The following is a 21,258-nucleotide window of genomic DNA, read 5'->3' as shown; positions in this document are numbered from 1 at the left end:
CTAACTATGACCAACCACATCCTCGCACATCCCCACACCCGTGTGCAGGACAGAGTAACGTTCTGTGTCAACTGGTCTTCAGACTACCTTCAGGGGAACCCCAGGGCTCCACGGCGATTTCAGAACGCCACGTTGGACAGTCTCTTCCGCCCAAGGAAGACTGGAGCTTCCTGAGAGGTGTGTGCCTCATGTTAGCGTCTTGTGCGTCGGTACTTGGCAGAACATTTCCCTTGGGGGATAAAGAGAGTTTGTTACTAAATACACCGCCCGCCCCCCCCCCCAGTGTATTATCGGGGGCCGGGGGCCGTTCCAGGAGCCCCTGGGATTCTGGAAAGAAGGGATGGAACTTTATGTAGACTGTTTTCTCCTAAACGCGCATAGCTACAGTAAGTTTAATCTGTAAATTTGGCACAGAGGTGAACAACGGGACCGATAATAAAACAGAAAACCGGAACGTCGTAGTCAAGGTAACGTCACCGCGGCCTTACCGCACTATCCTCACTTTGGCGATGACGTGAGGTGATAAAACGCCCAGGCGATGAGGTGAAGCGGGATGAGTGACCGAGCCTTAGGCCATCAGCGACCCGATAGCACGTGAGAAGCGGGATCGTCCGCTGCCCGACTGCAGTTGACCGCCAGCTGCTGAACCGCAGGCAGAGAAACCGCGGGGACCTCTGTGTGACCGAAAGTCGCCGGTGGCTCGGCCTGGAGAGAACACTGACAGCGTTATAAAATGTTCCAGAGTCATCTCAATCCCACATTCCCTGGCCACGCCCCGGGACCCACGGGAGCTACCTTTCGCCGAGGGAGCGCGTCCCTTCCCCGGGCCAGATTGGTGACATCCGTGCTGGCGGGGGCATCGCACCCTGGCCATGGCAGACAGGGCCCACGCGGGCCCTTCGGGGCAAGTTCTCGGACACGTGAGCTGGCACCTGTGGCTCATGCATCCGCGAGGCTTCCCGGATTTGGCTCAGCCGGGCGGCGGGGCGGGTCCACATCCGTTCAGTGCGTCCTTCCTGGCACTGAGGCTGGTGCTTGGCCCACGGCGGGAGGTGTTGAGTCAGCGAGAAGGAGATACCGTATTACTTTTATCACTTCCCGTCAGACACCTACGTCGGCAAAGACCAGACTTACTTTGCTGCGAGGCCCTCGCCCTGGAGGCACATGGCCGCCAGGAACAGGCCCTGGGAGCCCGTTCAGGATCCAAACAGCCTCACCTCATGGTGCACAGTCATGAGCAACGCCCTTTCACTGGGGACAGAGACTGTGTGCACGTGGTTGGCAGCCCCGTGTGCAAATGTAACACGTTGGGGGGGGGGGGCACGGACTTCCTGTGACCCCTGTGGGCTGGAGCCCCAGGGTGGGGGTGGGGGGACACGGACTTCCCGTGACCACACCATGACGATGACCGCGGATCCAAAGCAGATCAATGCCGCGCGGGAAAGCCGGTTTTGGGGGGAGGGTTCAGCGAGGAGAAGAAGCAAAGGCCCCGCGTGCAGGGCCGGGTTGGGCTGCTGGGCATCTGGCGGCCCCCGGGCTCCGCGTTGGGCCGGTTTCCAGAGACCTGGCTCCTCTGGGGCCCCGTTTGTGACGAGGCCACCTGCCCTGAGGCACCAATCACTCCAGTGGATCAGTGGAGGCCTTCTCTTCCTTCTCTCTACCCCAGGGCACCCCCTCTGGAAGGGCCCCGTCTCTGTGCCGGGGGGCACCCGGCAGTCCCCCATCAACATCCGCTGCAGGGACAGCGTCTACGACCCGCGACTGAAGCCTCTCACGGTCTCCTACGCTGCGGAGAGCTGCCTCTACGTCTGGAACACCGGCTACTTCTTCCAGGTGGAGTTCGACGACTCCACTGAGGGGTCAGGTGAGCCGGGGCCGGGGCCTGTCACAGCCAGGCTACGGGCTGGGCAGAGAAGGGGACCGGGGCTTTGCTGACGCGTGGTGTTTGGGGGCAAAGAACAGAGGCATCTCAGCGTCGCAGGGCAGGGAGGTGACGCTCACTTGAAGGATTATGACGCCCACGCCCGACACTTGCACGGCTTTGCTGCACATCCTGGGGGCCGGTCGGGAGGAAACGATGTGCCAAGAGAAACGCACATGTACGGCAGGTCACAGAGGAGAGGGGACCAGGTGGGGGAGAGAGGCGCGGTGGGGGCGGGGCCCGCAAGCGGAGGCAGAATGAAATTGTACCAAGGCCGAGGCAGGCCGTCCAGAGCCGGGCCCCTCGCTGGTCCCTGCCCAGAGGACGCCCAGCGGCTGTGAGGCACAGGGGACGGAGCAGGGACTCCGTGAGGTCTGGGAAGCTGCCTTCCACCCCTGCTTTCCGTCGGGACTGCTGCCGGATTCCGTCTGGCCTTCCTTCAGCACCTGCCGGTATCTTCATAAACCCTGTTTATGCCGCACGCCCGTCTTCCTTCTGGGAGCCGGGGTTGTCGCGCGGACGGGCAGAGGGTGCTACGCGGCCAGCCCCCAGTGGAAACCTTAGGCAGCAGGCCTCTCACCGGCTTCCCTGGTGGACGTGACTTCACACGTGTTGTCACGGCTCAATGCTGGGGGGACCCGGTGTGTCCCGTGTGACTCCACGAGAGAGGGCTCTGGAGGCCGGCGCCTGGTTTCCTCCAGGCAGCGCCGTCTACAGAATGTGCTTGCGTCGTTTCGCTGTAATAAATCTTAGCCACGCGTACGGCTCTACGCTGAGTCTTGGGAGCGCTCGAATCTGGGGACCCCCGGCCCAGCCCCCAGTCCCAGGTCCCTCGTGGGCCAGCCCTCAGCCCATCCCCTTCCACGCACCCAGTCATCTTACTTCCCCATCATCGCCCTGCGAGGACGCCAGGCCCAGGAGGGCAAGACCTCTAGTTTATGCTGAGCGTCACAGGTGCTCAGTAAACTGATGGATGAACCTCGAATGAGGAGTTAAGGGAGCAAAGGAGCCTCAATTCTCCCCTCGGGAGTGGGGAGCAGGGCGCCCGCCTCAAAGGCTGTTGGAAGAAGAAACGAGGCCTCGCTCCCGGCGTCGCACGGACCAGCTCCCGAAGCAGGCTGCTGCCACCTGCCCTGGCTGCTGACCTGAGTCCGCCTTCCTGGGTCACCGGCAGCAGGACGCCGGAGCGGGAGCTTGCTCGCGGCCTTGCCCTCGCGCAGGGCGTGCGGAGCCTTTGTTAGAGCCGAGCGTCGGCCCTAGACTGTCAGTCTGCTCCCGCCGTCACCGGGAGGTGTCAGCCCTGCGTCCTGGCTCTGTCCTGACGCTGATTCCGTGTCACCCGGCCTGGAAGTGTGCGAGCGGCCGCAGCCCCCACTCCGGGCACCCTGAGCCACGTGCAGCCCATGTGCCGGCCTTCCGGGGGCCCCGGGAGAGGGGCTGGATGGTGAGCGGAGGCCCAGCCTCAACCGGCCTGCCTCCGATGGACGGAGCGGCTGCGGGGTGGGGGCTTCCCCAGGTTGGTCTTCACCGTGACCCTCGGGCACGCCTCTCACATGGCGTTGGCTGAGGCCGGCAAGGGGGTGGGGGGTGGCAAAACGCCAACTCTGGCCAAGGCACGCACAGAGGAACTTCTGGGAAGGATGAGATGGGCTCAAAGGAGAGAAGGGGAAGCTGTGTTCTGAGACCCTAGAAAGCACAGGAGCTGCCCGGCATAGCGATGTGTGTGCTCACCTACTCGGTGGGCCGCCTTCTGTGCCCTCGCTGGTCTCTTCCAAGTCCGGATTCCCAAGGAGCAACCAAAATTGAATTTCCAGGTTCAATGTGGTTTGTACCATTTTTAAAAATTTTTGTGCAGCAACTTCATCGCTTTTGTTTTTTTAAAACACATTTTTTTAATGTTTATCTTTGAGAGACAGAGACAGAGCGTGAGCGGGGGAGGGGCAGAGAGAGAAGAAGACACAGGATCCGAAGCAGGCTCCAGGCTCCGAGCCGTCAGCACAGACCCCGAAGCAGGGCTCAAACCCGTCAACTGTGAGATCATGACCTGAGCTGAAGTCGGACGCTAAACCGACTGAGCCACCCAGGTGCCCCGATTTATTTTGAAGTAAACTCTACCCGCAATGTGGAGCTTGAACTCACGACTCCAAGATCAAGAGCCTCATGCTCTACTGACCGAGGCAGCCAGGTGCCCCTTATGCAGCAAGTTGAAAAGACTGAGCAAAGAATAATAGTTCCGGAACTTTCCGTTGCTTGGTTATTAGTTATGTGAATGTAGTAATCATTTTGGGAAAAACAGATATGGTTGTGGATGTGTTCCTCTAGAATTCATACTCCTCCCGTATAATTATTATGTGCAGTATGGGTCTTACTGATATCTACATAGGTTTATTTTCCTTTCAGTCATAAAACACAAAAAGCGTCGAAGGTCACTTAGGAATTCTGCCTGTGTATCGTTAGGATACATTTGACAAAAATTGTTCAGATTCCCAGGGGAAAGGGCGTGGTGGCTGAGTGTGGCACCTCGTCAGTGGCTGGTCAGTGGAGCACCTGTAACGCCGAGTGATAGCCTCACCGAGACCACATGCTCCGGGAAGCAGTGGTCCCAGGGTAAATTGCGATGCTGTTTCTAGAAGGTGGAAGCTTTGCCGCACAAACGAGTGAACGTCCTCTTTCAAAAGTACCTCCAGGGGCACCTGGGTGGCTCAGTCGGTTAAGCGTCCGACTTCGGCTCAGGTCACGATCTCGCGGTCCGTGAGTTCGAGCCCCGCGTCGGGCTCTGTGCTGACGGCTCAGAGCCTGGAGCCCGTTTCAGATTCTGTGTCTCCCTCTCTCTGCACCTCCCCCGTTCATGCTCTGTCTCTCTCTGTCTCAAAAATAAATAAACGTTAAAAAAAAAAAGTACCTCCATCCAATGGATAACAGCATGGCCCTAAGCAGACACCACAGCGGACAGCGTCTGTCTCCTCATTCTCCTCAAGGACCGAGGCCCAGAGACGTGGCTCATTCAAGGTCGAGCGCAGCGAGTGGAGGGTCAGGTTCAAACCCAGTTCCTGCTGCTTGGAAAGCCCACCGGAGTCACCGCATCCGCTGTTTGCTGGACCCTTCTCCTTGGCAACGCTTTGCTTGCAGAAACTTGAGTACTCCTGAGGATTGCTGAGATGGGTGTTGGCTCCCATTTGACAGATAAGAAAAATGAGGTGCAGAGACGTCCGTGGCCAGAAGTCACAGAGCCCGCACGACGGGATTCTGTGCTCTCCAGAGCAGGGAACTTCACAAGCGTGCTCTCTCTCTGGGAAAAATCTGCACCCAACATCCACAGAGGTCGGGCGTGAAGCCAAGGCGCTGGCCCCACGTGGCACATGGGGAGAAGGTCCTGGGTTCGTGGTCAGGTCCCCAGAGAGCCAGCAGCTGCTCAGGGTGCCGGCCAAGCCCACGCCTGACTGCCCTGACAGGTGGAGCAGGGACGTCTCTGTGATGCTTCCAGGGTGAGGTTGTTGCTGTTATTTCTGTATGGGCGTCTTAACAGCACCTGTGACTTGGGCTCTAGATGTTTCTGAACCCCACGGGAGCTCAGGCTCAGGTTCGAGGCTGGAGAACGAGGCTATCACAGGTCGTAATTATCCCCCGAGTCACCGCTCACGGCCTCCTCTTGGTCAAGAATTTCAATCTCTGGAATTTTTACCCCAAGAGTAACTCAGAATTGGGCACGGCCAGCCCCGGCAGCCTCTCTCTGCTTCAGGGATCTGTCCCGGGGCGGGCGTGCGACCCCGGTCAGACCGCTGAGCGCCAGAGCTCCCCCGGGAGGCGTTGGAAGAGAATCCCTTCCCGCCTGTGTTGTGCGGGGGCAGCCGGGAGCCGGGCCCGCCGGTCTTCAGGGGAGAGCAAAGCCAAGAGGGGCGAGGAAACTTGAGGCCTGAGGCCCTAGTCGGAGCCTCTAAATGCAACTGTGCCTGAGGCCAAAGCAGCCCCCGGACCAATAAATCTCTCTTTTTGCTTAAGTCAGTTTGAGTAATGGTAATTCCGCCCCTTGTTTCCCAGAGCCCTAATACAGAAGACCAAAAAAAGTGACCGAGTTGAGAGAGCAGAAACGGAAGGGAGTCACCTGGGAACCGGCCGCCTCCCTCCTTTCGCCTTCTGCTCAAATGCGATGCGGGGGCAGCCTGGGTCCCCGAGGCCCAGGGCCGGGGGGACGCTGCACTTGACCCACAGAGGTGGGCGGTCAGAGCACGGGGCCTGGAGACCCCAGGTGGGTCCTCGGGGAAGCCGAGCCCAGGTGAGCCTGGCCAGCGGCGTGCTGGCAAGGGTTTGGCACCTGGCCCTCTAGGGCTCGGGGGAGGGACCGGAAGCCATTGGCAGCTTTGCCCGCTTGCCCTGGTGTAAATACTCCCGCACAGCCGGCCTCAGTCTCCAACAGTCACTGATCCCAGGCGGGGAGGAGAACTCGGCCATCTCCCAGGGCCCAGTTCCAGTCGGTCCCACGCGTCACTGTCCCAGGCCCCCCCCCCCCCCCCCCCCCACAGTCCCTGCTGCCTCTGAGCTCTCGTGGGCTCTCCAAGCGAGGCCTCGTCTGTACTGGCTAAGACCGTTGCACGTGGCAGAGACTCGACTCAGACTGGACGAAGCGAACAAGGGGAAACGTATCGGCTCAGATCCTGAAAAGTCCGGGTTGTGGCTGAGTCAGGTGGTGGACGGCCCACAGAAGGAATGGAAGGAATGGAACGGAAGGTGGGAGGAAGCTGAATCCTCCCTGGGGCCCCTGCTCCGCTCTGGTGGGGTCATCCCGGGCCAGAGACGCACCTGCCGTTCTGGTTCACCCTCCGGATTGAGCGGTTTGGAGAGACAGCGCCCCTGCCCCGGCGATCACAGCTCGGGCCCGGGGCTGATCCTCAAAGCCCCGCGTGGCGGCTGGAGCGCACCGCGGTGACGGAGGACGAGCCCGCCCTGCAGCGAGGTGCTGTGCCCAGAAGAGAGGGTGGCCGGGGCTGGGAGGTGCACCCCGAGCTCTCTCCACCGGGCCTGGCATGCTTGCTGTTGACCCTGCACTGACCCCGGCCCACCCGAGTCAGGCGGCCGTCAGCGTTCAAGACCGTTGCGCCCTGATGCAGCCAGGCCTGTGCGTTGACCTGGGCCTGACCCTCACTTTCTGGCTTCGGCACCACCTTCTCAATCTAATCCAAAGGGACTCGCCACCCCCTCCCCCCCCCCCGCCACAGACCGAAAGAATTATCTGGGTGTCTCTCTCTGGCCATATAAATTACTAGATAATTCCCCCCGTGGCTCGTGTCCACCCAGGCCAATCTGGTTTTACTTTACTTGTCATTTTCCCAAAAACCCAGTTTCCTTTCTCTCTCTCCTCCTCAATTTCACATGCCCCACACCCCCCCACCCCCAGCTCGATTCCCAGGCTCTCTCCCTGTTTCCACATTCTCCCGTCCTCTTTGCTCACCGCCACTGGAAATTGGGAACTGCCAGGAGCAAAGGAAATGAAAAACGCAGCTGAAGACTGGAGCCCGTTAAAACACGTTTGCGGCAAGAAAATGAGAAAAAGGAGACAGTCCCACAACTCAAAAAAACACTGGATCGACGGCAAGGAAGTGCCCCACGAGCAGGAAAGGAAGTGAGCGGGGAAGGCGCTCGCCGTAGAAGTAATTTTGCAGGATCTGTGATCACCCAGGTCCGGTTATGCAAACAGGTGACCGCCAGAAACTCAGACAGAAACATAACCGGGAGGCCGAGGACATTCTCCGTCAGCGTAGAAGGGTCCAGCAGTTTTTTCCAGAGGGCGAGGAATACTCACGCTTCGAGATTAGCGCCAGCCAGGGATGATGTATGACAGGTGGAGACAGCGGGGCATTCCAAGGGATTGGAGAAGCAGCTGACGGCCCGGGCCCGGGGCCGTGGGGGCTGGTGCAGGGGCGCTGGAGGGAGAGAGCTTCCTGGGAGCAGAGGGAGCGAGGGAGGAAAGTCGGCAAAGGCAGGGCCCGTCATCGGCCTCCTCTCCCCCCACACACACCTCCTCTCCCGGGAAGCCCTCTTGCCCAGTCCCAAAGGGAGATCCTTCTGGAAGGGGTGACAGCGCCCGCCCAGTCTGCCAGATGGGCACTCAGAGGTCGCGAAAGAGACGCGTGTTCAGTGACCCATAGTCGATGCTGCTGCTGGACGTGGCCGGGTGCTCCTCGTGTGGCGAAGCCATGTGCTGAGCGGGGTACAGCTTTTATCCCCTTGGATCCTGGCAATTACCCCCCAAAAATAGAAAGTGTTCCCACACGTGGAGAGGGGATGCCCTTATCCAACATTCAGCCGAGGGCTGTTTTCCAAACCCCACGCCGTGCTCGCCGTCCACAGAAAAGGAGCCAGGGCTCTGCAGCCTCGCAGGGTAGAGCCTGACACCAGGGAGGCCAGGTGCCCTGCTGCCCTATCCCTGTTCCCACCCCGTGCACCTGTCTAGGGGAGTGTGGGGGGGGGGGGGCGGGGAATAGGCCACAGAGGGGAAATCACCTCTGTCCCACAAGCTAGACCTGTGTCCTGTGGGGGCCAGGCCCCTGTGCTGCGTCTCTGCACCCAGAGGCCACACAAGTATTCCTGAAGGTGCAGGGGGAGTACAGCATGGGGGTGAGGGTCCTGCTGTGGGGCAGAAAGAGAGAGAGAGAGAAGCGTGCGGAGGGAGCAGGCCGTCAGCTCTACCGAGCCGCCTAAACTCTCTGATCCTTGGTCCTCTCTGACCCTCAGTCTCCTCCTCTGTAAAGGGAAGGTCCGCCTGGCTCTGGAGGAATTAAGGAGGGCTCTGGGAAGCACTTGGCGCTCTGGGAGCTGAATTAACAATTCCATGATAGTTGTTGCCTTTGTTCAGAATGAAATGACCCAAGCGGGGCTCGGGCCATGTGCGCGTCTAACGTCTTCCACTAGGGGGAGCACGGAGACGGCGGAGAAGCTGCCGCCGGCCAGGCGGGGTCTGGCCTTTTCTGACCACGGGGGACTCCGTGTGACCCACTCAGCTGGCAGAGGGAGAAAATCTGGAACTGCTGGCGGGTCGGCGGCATCCTGACGTGTCAGCTGCCCGTGTGGGGGGTCCCTCACTTGCAAGGACAGTGATGGGCAGTTTGAGGCGTCGGGCGCCAGAGCCGCAGGTACATTAACGCTCCTTCCAACGTCAAAGTGAATTTTAAGTCACTTGTAAAGTGGGGCCAACGACAGCCTTTTATCCCCCAAAGCACAGTTGGTAACCACGGCCAGTGCCAAGAGATCCCAGCTGGGCCCAGGTCCTTGAGCGCGAGGCCACTCACCACTGAGATCAGCACCCAGTGCACACAGCAGGCGCTCAGTGGACATTGGCTCCTCGAGTGGAGGCAGGCCCGCCGAGCGGTGAGGTCTGCAGACTTCACTTCCACCCGTGGGGGCCGTCAGGTGCGAGCCAGAGAAGCTGACTCGAGTCACACAAGCCAAAACGGAGCTGCCTGGGAGAATCCGGGGCTCCCTCCCGGGAAGGCAGGCGGGAGATGGGGCCCGGAGTCGGGTCAGGAACACGGCAGCAGGAACCACTCTGCTATCTCTCTGTCCCCGGCATCGTCCCACTCAGGACCCGAGTCCCGGGGACCTTTCCACCTGCTGCGGGAGGCGAGGCGCCTGCAGGGAGGCGGGAGGTAGTTCCAAGCTTCTGCCCTGGGGGAGGAGGGGACTCCTGAAGGGGGTCCTGGGCCTCACGGAGAGGCGTGTGGCTGCACTGACCACAGTCCCGCCTTGATGGAGCTGAAATGTCCCAGAGCAGTTATCTTGTCCCGCAAATTTGTAGGCGGTCTATCCAGTTCGAGTTCTTTCCACCTTCGTTCCTCATCTATCTGCTGTCTCCTCCCTTGGTCCCTGGGCACGGGTTTTGGGAGGGCAGAGGCAGTCGTTTGTTTGCGGGTCAGGTGGAGTGTGGTTCTCCGGGCTTGCATTCTGTGGTTCTCAGCGGGAATGAGAGCCCTGCCTGGGAAGGCCCGAGAACCCCGAGCCATCCTTCTGCCCTCTCCTCCTCCCCGCCACCTCCTTGCCCCGCTCCAGCCTGCCCTCTCTCCTCCCTGCATTCATCCTTCTTTCTTTCTTCTCCACACACACCCTCCCTCCCCTGAGACTGAGACTCATTTGCACAGGGCTGGGGCAGCCCTCCCACCCGCCCCCCTCCTCCTCCTCCTCCTCCTCCTCCTCCTCCTTCTCCTCCTCCCCCTCCCTGCATCTGTCCAGACCACCAGCTCCTCAGGCTTGGGAACAGATTATGTGCCCAGGGGCCGAGGGGAGCTCCCAGCCAACGTGGCAAGTCTGAGCCCCCGTCTGGTCCAACCCTCCCCGACCACTCCCGTGGGTCCGTCATGGCCTTGCCCTTGGTGTCGAGGGCAGTTGTCTGACAAAACGCTCCACTTAACGGGAATCAACCTGGAAATGGGAGGGGGATCCTCACCGGGCCACCTGTCACATCGTAATGCCCAGTGTGGTAGCTGCTCTCCGTCACTGGAATGCCGCTGACCGCTGCTTCTGAGGGGCACCCAGGAATTAATCGTTCTTGCTGTGCCCAAGAAGCTCCGGTTGGACGTCCGCGGCAGAGAGGTCATGCCGTGATCTCTCGGCAAAGTTCCGGTAAGGACTCCGCGAGCCGGTGCAGCCCTGAGGGCCCAAGGCGCCGTCCGCCCTCGCAAGGACATCTCGAGTTGGGACGTACACGGAAAGGTAAATTGGAAAGGTGACCCACGTCAAGGGTGCTGAGTGCAAGCCCCCGCCCGTCCCGCACCCCTCCCCACGCGCCCTCCTCCGGCTGGCGCCCTCCCGGGAACCCTGTGTGGCCCTCAGGGTGGCGGAAGGAGGGGTGTGTGGGACAGAAGGAGATCTCCAAGAGGAAGAGGGCCAGTTGTAGAGAGTATACAGAACGTGAGGCCTGGAGGGGCGTAGGGGGAGGAGGAGGAGGGGAGACCATCTGGGAGGGGATGGGGAGGGGGGAGACCCCTGGGGGGCGGGGAGGAAGAGGAGGGACTTGCGAGGAGCCACGGGGAGGCCTCGGGAGGATGATTTTAGGGCCTTCTGAGCCAGTGGACCCCTGGGACATGTTCGGGAGAGGGGACACTGTCTGGGAAGGGGCTCGAGCCCACACCCAGGCACGTGTCCCCCTTGCACGCCTTCCCGGGAGGACAGTTTGGAGTCAGGCCAGGGCAGTTGAAGAATCAAACACTTGATGGCATTGGGCAAACCTTGCGTGACGCGTCTGCTTTTAAAGACAGGAACACTCGGTCTGTTGACAACAGTGCCCGGCTTGTCCTCTGCCGCACCTGCCCCTTCGCGCCCCGTGCAGACCCCACGCCACAGCCCCTCGGACTCTCCGTCTGTGCCGCCTCGGTGGCCTGCTCTCTCTCCCTCCCGTCCGCCCTGCCTCTTGTTGCTTTCTGCCTAGAATTGTTCTTTGTCTCCATCCTTAGGGCTCAGCGGAAGCCCCACTTCCTCAGGGAGGCCCACTGTGGTGCTCGGAGTAGGGCCCCAGAGCACCCCCCGTGCCCGCCACGACGCCCCTAACTGCTCGCGCTCACTACGCATTTTCTGACTGCCTGTCCCTGCGGATTCCGAGCTCCGAGAGGACAGGGCCCCATCTGTCTCGTTCCCTCTCGGTCCCCAGTAGAGGGTGCGGAGCATCGGAGGCGCGTCGACTTCTTCTGTGCTTCGGGGGCTGGCCCAGCCCCTTCTAACGGACACTTTCTTAAGTGTGTTTGCCCGTCGAGGTCTGGGGGTCCTCTCTGGGGAGTGACAGTGGCGGCTTCAGGTCTCTGCGTATCTCTGCTTTGATGGTGATGATGATGGTGATGATATTTTTAGTAATGACAGCAATACCAGTAATTATAACGGAAAGTGCAACCACCTGTAGAGCCCCTTCTGGGCTCCAGGGGCCGTGTCCGGGGGCGTTTTGTAAGCATTCCTGTATTTGATGCTCACCGTGTGCCCACAAAGTAGGTGTCATTGTCTCGAGATTCAGAGAAACAAAAGAACCTATGCAAAGGGGGCGCCTGGGCGGCTCAGTGGGTTAAGCGTCTGACTTGGGCTCAGGTCATGATCTCGTGTTTTGTGAGTTCGAGCCTCGCGTCGGGCTCTGTGCTGACAGCTCGGGGCCTGGAGCCTGCTTCGGATTCTGTGTCTCCCTCTCTCTCTCTCTCTGCCCCTAGCCGCCCCCCTGCCATGCTCTATCTTTCTCTGCCTCTGAAAAATGAATAAACCTTGAAAACAATTTTTAAAAAACCCTAAAACTGGAGCCAATATGTGATGACCTTAGAGCGTAACTACCAGAGAGCAATCTGGATTCCCTTTATGCAGGATCCTAGGGGGTGGGGTTGTGCTGCTGGAGCACGGATGGTGTGCTGGCCGCCAGCTGAGGTTCCCACTTGCTGAGAGAATGACAGAGGTCTTCCTGGTCCAGGGAACACATGCAAACTCTTAGCTCTCGTGTGTCACAGCTTCGGAATGTTCGTTAGATCCCAGGGTGGCACCAAGAACAGGCTGATACTGGGCGATGTTGCGTTATTTTCAGTGTTAACTAATTAGAGCATCTCAAACTTCTCTTGTACTTATTTTAAGCCTTAAAACAGCCGTGCCTGCCAAAAGCCTGCTTATCTTGGTAAAAGCACCGAACTACAAATAGATGGCTATTAAGGGCGACGGCTGTAAGCACCGAGACCATAGCATCTGGGGACAGCAGATTTCAGCATGGGGCCAGCTTCCTCGGGGTGTTTGGAGGGTCTGGCTGCTGCTGGTGTAATTCCCCGATCACGTCTCGATGCCCCTGCCCAGGGAGACAGCTGGGTGCAAAACAGCCCACTGATGCCCAAGTCTGGGGCGTGGGGCCTGGCAAGCGAAAGGCCCCCAGCTCACGAATTAGGCTTGCTCTTTAACGTTGTCTAATTAAAGGTAATTACCCTGACAGTACACTGTCCTTATGAAAAGTCATTTTGAGGTTATTTTATCCAGAGCTGCAGCCGTAAGTTGAGTTCCTAACTTTCCTGGCAGGGAAGGGGGTGGAGTTTGGCTACACAAGCCAAGGGGCTGGACCTTCAGGCAGGCCTGGGCTGGGGTCGCCGGGTGACCTAGGGCGTTCTTGAAAATAGAAATTGTGCTTTCTGGCCTGCTGTTTCACTCTTCCTGAGGTGCACGTAAAGGCCGAAAGGGAGACCAAGCCCTATGTTGGCCAAATGGCCAGATTCCACGCAGATTCCGCGCGTGTCCGCCAGCCTGCCTCAGCATGCCCCGCCCCTCCAGCCCAGGCCCCGCCCCCCCAGCCCAGCCCAGGCTATAAACTCTCCCCTGTGTGCCCACACCTCCTTCCCCTCACTTATCTTCTCAGACCAGCTCACCATTTGCTGATCTCCTTGTCTGTGTTTGCATATGACAAGGCTAGGAGGCGCCACAGCCTTCTGGGCTTTGTGTTATGAGCCCGCCTGGTCCCCGGCCCGCCCGGGATAGTGATGTTCATCTACGGAGGGTCAGATGGCAGCATGAAGGAGATACCTGTCCCGGAGGCCCCGCTGAAGAGGACCCTTGTTTTCTGAGGGGGGCCTGAGCCCCAGGATTCCGAAGGGTGTGTTTCCATTTTCATTCCCTTGTGGAAGCAGATAGGCAGGAGGCCGCTGGCGGGAGGCTGCTTCGGTGAAGAATTCAGGGGAGAGCGTGAGGCCACGTCCACGGGCGGAGGGTGAGAAAGTCTGAGTCTACAGCTCTTCACGGGCTGAGAAAGGAGTAGTGGGCGTTCCCACAGGCCCCTCCCACCGCAGCGGCTTCCCACCCCCGGCTCTCTGTGGTTCACAACCCGGGAGATTTTTCTACACGGGTGTTTTTGGTGGGATGCACCCTCACCCCTCAGGCTTGCCACCTGGTCACTGATGGGTGTGCTTTGGTGGCACGAGGTCTCTGGCTGGCCAGTGCCGCAAACGCCCCTCGGGCCACGGACACCAGGCGGGAATGAGCACAAAGGTTTCCGCTGCCCGAGTTCGTGGTCCTGTAATTTCCTCAGATCGTGTTTCCTGCTTCGAAGGATCAAGTGGAAAAGGCGTGAGATTTGGTGTGAGATCTGGGCTCAAATCCTAGCTCCCACTGCTGGGATTACCGGCAACCTGCCTCACCTCCCCTAGTAAATGACGATGCGACCCAAAGCTATAAGGGCCAGTGGGCCCGAGCATCATGTCCCCTCCGGGGAAAAAATCATCCCCCTGTGTACTTTCAGCCGCAGAAAATCTCCATTAAAGCCCTGCAATTCGAACCCGCTGGGAGGTTCTCCCATCCATCCTGCCTTCCCGCCTGCGGAGAGGCTCCTCACGCTGTGTGTGCCGTGGGCACCTGTACATTCAGACCTCGTGACTTACAGTGTTGTATACGCTTCTTTCTGTGTACTTTTAAAAATTGAGATATCGTTCATGTATGTGTGCTCGGGAGAGTAGATCACCTCGTAAAACCATACAGCCTCTCAACTAGGTGAGACCCTAATGCTGTTCTAGACCAACAACGCTCATTTCCAAGTGAGGAAACACGGCGAGAAGCTCTACGATCTGGTCGAGGGCAGAATCGTGAACTGAATCTGCTCAGTGCTTTCTGCTTCTTACACTTTTTACGGCAAAAACAGGATAGAAAGCACCCCTCGCCAGTAGCCTCTGACACCGTCATAGCATCCGCCACACCACTAAATGTTTCCCTGCTTTCGCCACGCAGAGGCGTTGATGTGGGTAAGGCCACCCCGGGGATCTGCTGGGGTCTCCAGCCCAGTACCACGTGCTCCCTTCAGTTAAAAGCAAGATGTACAGCCATTACCATCATATCTGCAGCAACTGTTGGTGGAAATCTGCTAGAAAAGTGCAGCCAGAGGCCCGCTAGCCCGGAGGCATTGGATTCCCAGCCCTCTCCCTGGACTCGGGGTGGCGCCCACAATTCCTCAGTTTAGAGCCAGCCTCCCCCCTGAGGGACACTCCCGTCTGTGTCCCTGAGCCTCATGCTAACAGCTGTTGGAGATGCCACGCTGGGGACTCAGGGTGACTTAGAAAACGGTGTTCCCATAAAGTCTGGTCATACGGTGGGACTAGACTGACCATGGGCTGCGTTCAGTTCAGCCTGACGGAGAAGGTAGCCTGTTATATCTCAGGATTTGCTTAGGTGAGCATCCCTCTCATTACGTATTCGTTTTGGTGATGGAATTTAAGCTGCCACTTTTTCATTCAAAAGACATCATTTTTTTTTTTATTAAAAAAAAGTCTGGAAATCTTTGAGGACTGGTGTGCATCTCAGAAATGGTTTTCTTCACCTTCACGGCTGCACCAAACGGGCTTGAGCCCCCTGCCGCCACCTGGTGGCAGAACTGGCCTCTGCATCCACTGTGGCATTTACGTTGAGCCTGTTGTGGGCCAGCTGGGGCTCGGTGACAGGGACGGGGGTGAACAGACAAGGTGCCGCCTCGCACGGGGCCCGCCTTCCAGTTTGTCACTTCAGCAGGACGTCAATCTCTCCGGAGCGAAATTGTGTGACCTCAGTGTAGACACTGAGACAAACCCCGGTCCGACGACAACGGACAAACTAACACACCGGTCTGCTGGTTTCACTTTCCAGGAATCAGCGGCGGCCCCTTGGAAAACCACTACAGGCTAAAGCAGTTCCACTTCCATTGGGGAGCGGTGGACGCGTGGGGCTCGGAGCACACGGTGGATGACCGCGCGTACCCAGCAGAGGTTCGTAGACACTATCCTAGCACCAAAGACGTGGGTGCTTTCCACGTGCCAGGCTCGCTCGTAGGGCGGCAGACCAGCCTGGCTGCCCAGAGAAAGGATTCCCGGGGCACGGGACTCCCCGCGCTCACGCTGGACCAGGCCATCCTGCCCGTCCCACCCACACGGCTATCCTGGGGCGAGGGTACTATTCATACTGTCCTCTGACAGAAGGAGAGACGGAGGTGCTGAGTGGCCACGTGACTTGCCAAATCAGCCAGCTGGGATTCAACAACAGAGTCTGTGCCCTTAGCCCGGCACGCAGCCACGTCCGCGCTGCTGGTCGATCGTGGACTAGAAGCTTCCTGTCTCTCAAGGCATTCGGGGCCTCTCCTGAGACCTGAAAATCTTCACGACAGAAATCACCTTCTTGAAACGACGAGACATTTGCAACATCCCCAGATGGGAATCCGTAAAGAAAACGTGTAAGGATAAATGTTAGGAATTGGTTTTCGCGGGTACAGTGGGACGGCGAGCGGTGCCTTTTTGACTCTCCCCAATATTTCGTCACGAAAGTTTTCCAACGGTGACTGGAAGGTCGGCACAGGGAGAGCCCGCGAGGTTGCCGCCCAGATCCTACCACGAGCGTTTTGCCCACATTCGCTTCATCACGTGTCCGCCCGCCCACAAACCACCTGACTTCCTGATGCATCTCAGGTCAGGGGCTGTTTTTGTGTTAACTTTTCGCTGTCATCACGGTGGAGGTGATGCTGTCGCTCGAACAGGCCTGGGACCCAGTCAAAGTAAAACATGAAACCCACCTGTGATCCCAGCCCCAGAGGTGACCTCCGGGGACGGTTTATGAACAGGAAGTTACATCTCTGGTTGTAAGTAGACACAACTTGACAAATAACACGGACACGAAGGAGCGGGGCTGGTTCCGTGCTTTTTACGCAGCAAGCCTTCTATCTCGGGAACTGCGTGTCTGCACGTGGTTTTTAATGATCAGCTGACTTAACGGAAGAGGCTGTTGCACAGAAGCAAGAGCAGAGCCTGGGCCCGCCGGGGGCTTTCCCTGAACCGGCCGAGCAGGGGCTGCGGGGCCCGTCCCGGCCAGGCCTCCGGCCCACGTGGGAGCGCCCGTCTCCCGTGGAGGTTTGGAAGGCAAATCCAGTCACTGGTGGGTCCGTGAAGGAAGCAGTTACAGTTGGGGCCTTGGGCCCAGTTGTCTTTGTTTCTGGGAGACTGAACTGGGACAACAGGTAGGGGGGTTCCGGGTGAGCCATGGACGGGCGGGGAGAGCTCACACCGCCCTCGGTGGCCCCGGTGCCTGTGGCTGGGAGCACTGGGGTTAGGTTGGGAGTGAGGGGCCGCCTGGAGCATATGTGGACCCCACACCCTCCACCAGGTGCCCCCAGTCCTGGACTCCGGCGGCTGCGTGGGGAGGGGCTAGTTGACCACGGGAGGCTGGAGGGCTTTCTGGAGTCTGTCGGTGTGGACTTGGTGGTAGGGTCACCGTTCAGAAAGGCCCCCAGCACACCAGGAAATACGTGCCCACGCCCAAGCCCCCTCTTGGGTCTGGGCCAAGCTCAGCATCGGCAGGGCCACAGGCTCTCATCACACGGAAGCCTGGCCAGGCCCCGGCACCCTGCCTCCCGCTGGCCAGTGACCCAGGAAAGCTTCTGTCCCGGACTCGTCCTCTGCCCCTCATTGAAAGCCTTGTCAGTTGGCCAATCTTGATGGCGAAATTGGACTCGGGAAAACCCAGGGAGGGATGTGAAGTAAGGGCATAGACGAAGTTCAAGGGAGGTGACAGACGTAGGAAGAAAATGCAATTGGGACCACATGCTGACATTAAAAATTCTTCGCCGTTCATCTGAAATCCAGATTTCACCGAGCGTCCCGGCAACAGGCAGCCGTCCCGGCACCGATTCCTATGTTACACCGTTCACATCGGCCTCGCCGAGTGGTCTGCCCCGAGTTCGGGAGCTGCGGGCGGCGGGCCCGACTCTGCGGAACGGACGCGCAGGCTGCCCCGGGGAGGCCACGGCCGCCTCGTGTGAACGCGCGTCCTTTCTCCTGGGTTTCAGCTGCACCTGGTTCACTGGAATGCTGCGAAATACCGAAGTTACAAAGAAGCTGTCCTGGGGGAGAGCGGCCTGGCCGTGATAGGCGTGTTCCTACAGGTAATGCTGGGGCGCGGCTCCCCTGGCGGGGCGGGGCGGGTGCGCGGTGGCCAGGAGCTGCCTTTGAAACCCCGTCCGTGGAGAGTGCGGTGTGGCCCCCCTCCCGCCTGCTGCCTCTTCAAAGGAGCCTTTCTCATCCGCGCCCTGCAGCTGGGGGCCCACCGTGAGCCACTGCAGAAGTTGGTGGAAGTCTTGCCAGAAGTCAAGCATAAGGTAGGCCACGCAGCCTGAAACCAGCGGCTCCAGAATTGGCTTAATTAACGATCGTTTGCAGGAATTAAAGGCCACTTTGGCAGAAGGGGGTGGCGGGGCTGGGGGAGGTCTGAGTCCACTCCTGGGAATGGGGCTCACTGGGGCGGATGCCCGCGTCCATGGGGACGTCCACGGGGCCCTGCTCCCCGTGGGCCCCTCCCTCCTCCATACCACGGGGGTGCCGGACTCCCATGTGAGCTTCCCAGAATTCAGGGTTTTGCCATGTTCACCTGCCACGGGCACTATTTGTTACTTAGTATTTTTCCTTACGCTGTCGTTTTTTAAAAATCGTTAGCCTTGTCCCAGGCAATGGCATCTACCAGGGATAACATTTGTTTTAAACCGACTGAAATAAATGCCTAACCGTTAACATTTAAGAGCGTCCATTCGCGGGCCACCCGGCACACTCCTGGGGGGAAACTTAGCACCACCCCATCCCAGCAGAACAGGGACGCCGGGGGACCGGGGGGAGTCTCGCCAGCTCGCCCGCTCGGCCCCCCCCCCCAGCTCCCCGCGTGCACCTTCCTGCACTAAAGCTCAAAAGACAATGACAACATTGCAGCTTTTCTCCAACAACAGCTGTGAAAGGACTTTGATGGAGGGGTGGAAATTCCAAAGAAATGTAGTTTATTTGTTCAGGTACCAAACAAAAGAATTCCGGGACTCGAGGAGTCACGGTGGTCCCTGGACGGATGGGCCCCGACCCGTGGTAACAATGACAAGAGTGGCTCCAGATGAAAGCTGGGGGCCAGCCCTTCCTCGCCGGGTTCACGGGGTCTGTGTGCTCCCCCTTGATGTTGACCTCCGGGCCGGCCTCCTGGGGCCAAGACCAGATCACCCCCCGCTGCCCCGTCCTGCAGCTCAGGAACTCCGCAAGGTCAAGGTGCTGGGAGCCTCGTCTTTCCCGCTGGTCTGCAGCCAGAGTAAGCCCAGGAGGTCTTCCGCGTGCATGCCCCCCCCCCCCCCCCCCCCCCCCCCCCCCCCCCCGCACGGCGTGGCCTCCACCTCTTGGTGGGAAAGAGAGGACCTGGCTGGGAGGTGCTGTTTACGCCGGGGTCTGTTCCCTTCCACGGAAGCCCTGGAGCGCGTCTCCCCACGGGCCGACCTAGCGCCTGGTGGGCAAGTCTCACGGGAGACGTGGTGTCAGCAGGGGCCTCATCCGTGGGCCTGACGCTCCCCCTGGGCTTTGGCTCCTCCCCTGGGAAATAAGAGTGAGGGTCTAGGGGACAAAAAGCCTGTAGAGTGGGAGCGTGTGTCTTGTGGAGCAGTGAGGGTAACCCCGCCAGACTCCGTGGCCCCGCCTGCAGCCCACGCTGGGGGCCACCGACGTGGCCACTCTTTACATCTGCAGCCTCGGACGACACCTCTGTGGCGTGCATCCTTTGGGCTTTGACACATGCACGGTCATGGGTCCTCCCGAAGTTTCAATTAGCAAGGAACAGCGGTGGGTGCACGGGCCGCGGCCCCCGCCCCCCACTCCCGGGGTGGGACAGACTTGCTGCAGCGTCTGGGTTCTGCCACTCTTTATGTGGCTTTGGGAAAGTCACTTCCCACTGTCTTACTTTCTCCTTCGCTGAGGGAGCAGGAGCTCTCACAGGTGGTTCTGAAACTTGGCGGTAACAGCCTCGGGAGGTGTCCGGCCCGTCAGCACCCTGGGGCGCCTCAGGTCTTGAGGACACAACGCTGAGCGGGAACCTGCTCACAAAGGCGACACAGAATAGGATTTTTGTAGGAAACGTCCAGAACAGGCAAATCCGTGGAGACAGACGGCAGATTTGTGGCGGGGGGTGAGGGGAGTTTAGGGTGCGTGATCACTAAAGAGCATCTACTGGGGTTCTTTGTTTCCTGGGGTCCTTTCTGAGGTGCGGAGAATGTTCTAAAGCTGACCAGTAATGGCCGCACGTCACGATCGTGAGTATACGGAACGCCAGAGCCCTGGGAGCTGTAAACGTGTGGGTTCCGGGCTCTGTGAACTGTATTTCAAGTCCACTTTCTTTTTTTAAGTTTTATCCATTTATTTTGAGAGAGGCGGGGAGAGAGAATCCCAAGCAGGCTCCACCCCGTCAGCGCAGAGCCCGACAGAGGGCTCGAACTCACGAACCGTGAGACCGTGACGTGAACTGAAATCAAGAGTCTGATGCTGACCCCACGGAGCCCCCCAGGTGCCCCGCTGCTGCTGTTCCTTACGCGTTAACTAGACTGCTGCTCGCACAGTGCACAGCCAGCACAGCCGGGCAGTGCTAGCCGACGGCAGGGGTGAAGCAGCTCCCATCCTGACCTCCGACATCTTGCCTAAGGGCTCCGTGTCTGACTGGGGGGGCTGCAGTTAGGGTACAGCCGGGCCGCCTGGGCCCCAAGCGCCTGTGTCTGACAGCTGGGTGGCGGGGTCTGGACGAGCAGGGAGGTCTCCTTCCCCCGAGGCCGAGCGTGTGTCCTCCCCGTGCCGGGAGACCCTCCCGCAGAGCCGGCCCGGAGCGGGGACCGCAGCAGAGCTGGGCACACTGGGTGCCGGTCAGTGCTGCGCTGCCCCCGGGCCTGCCCCGCCTCTGCAGAGCAGGGTGGGGGCGCTGTACTGGGCCTGCCAAGCCCAGGGACCCCGAGACATCCTATCTTCACCGAGCGACAGCCTGCTCGAGGGCCTCTGGCTGGGGAACCGAGAGGTTCTCCTTCACACCTGCTCCAGACGCCGTGCCGAGCGGCATCCGGACCACAGCCTCGGTGCTCCCACCCCTGCTGGTGGATTTCTTCAGGGGGCCCAGCCCTGGGCGGAAGCGGGGGGGGGGGGGTCCCTGTCTGCGGGCTCCCTGCCCCCCACCTCGTTCCTGATTTTGTTTCTTGCTTGCTCATTCCAGCTGGGAGGTGGGGGGGGGGGGCGTGAGTTCTGAACAGAGACTCCCGAGCCGGGGACGTGCTGACAGCATCCCCTCGGGCTGCCGCACAGGGAGCTCGGCGCACGGTGGTCGAGGACAGCTGTCCGGAGAAGGAGGGTCCTGGCTGAGGGTCAGGGGACGCTGCCTCAAGGGGAAGACCGGGTGTCCCAGAGGGTAGTATTTTCTGGTGCAGCCACTACGGGAAACAGCCTGGCGGTTCCTCAAGCAATTAAACGCGGAATTGGCTTGGGATCCAGCGTCTCCGTTTCTGGCTACTTACCCCCAAATAAGCGCAGAGCAAGGTCTGGGAGAGGCGTCGGCACACCCGTGTCCTCAGCAGC

The 21,258-nt window shown here is 59.7% G+C and overlaps 1 protein-coding gene across 1 annotated transcript in view; it reads left to right on the top strand.

Annotated features, from left to right (window-relative positions):
* Positions 1-21,258, top strand: part of CA5A (carbonic anhydrase 5A) — a gene marked incomplete at its 5' end in the record, with an annotated part of 40,767 nt that overhangs the window by 14,957 nt on the left and 4,552 nt on the right. The window contains 4 exons of the mRNA XM_049622393.1: positions 1,667-1,864; positions 15,515-15,633; positions 17,700-17,795; positions 17,946-18,008. Of these exons, the coding sequence (XP_049478350.1) occupies positions 1,667-1,864; positions 15,515-15,633; positions 17,700-17,795; positions 17,946-18,008 (476 nt within the window). The remainder of the gene's footprint in view (positions 1-1,666; positions 1,865-15,514; positions 15,634-17,699; positions 17,796-17,945; positions 18,009-21,258) is intronic.

The sequence above is a fragment of the Panthera uncia genome (assembly GCF_023721935.1).
Source record: "Panthera uncia isolate 11264 chromosome E2 unlocalized genomic scaffold, Puncia_PCG_1.0 HiC_scaffold_20, whole genome shotgun sequence".
In the NCBI taxonomy this organism is placed as follows: domain Eukaryota; kingdom Metazoa; phylum Chordata; class Mammalia; order Carnivora; family Felidae; genus Panthera; species Panthera uncia.
This window is presented reverse-complemented; position numbering and strand designations above follow the sequence as displayed.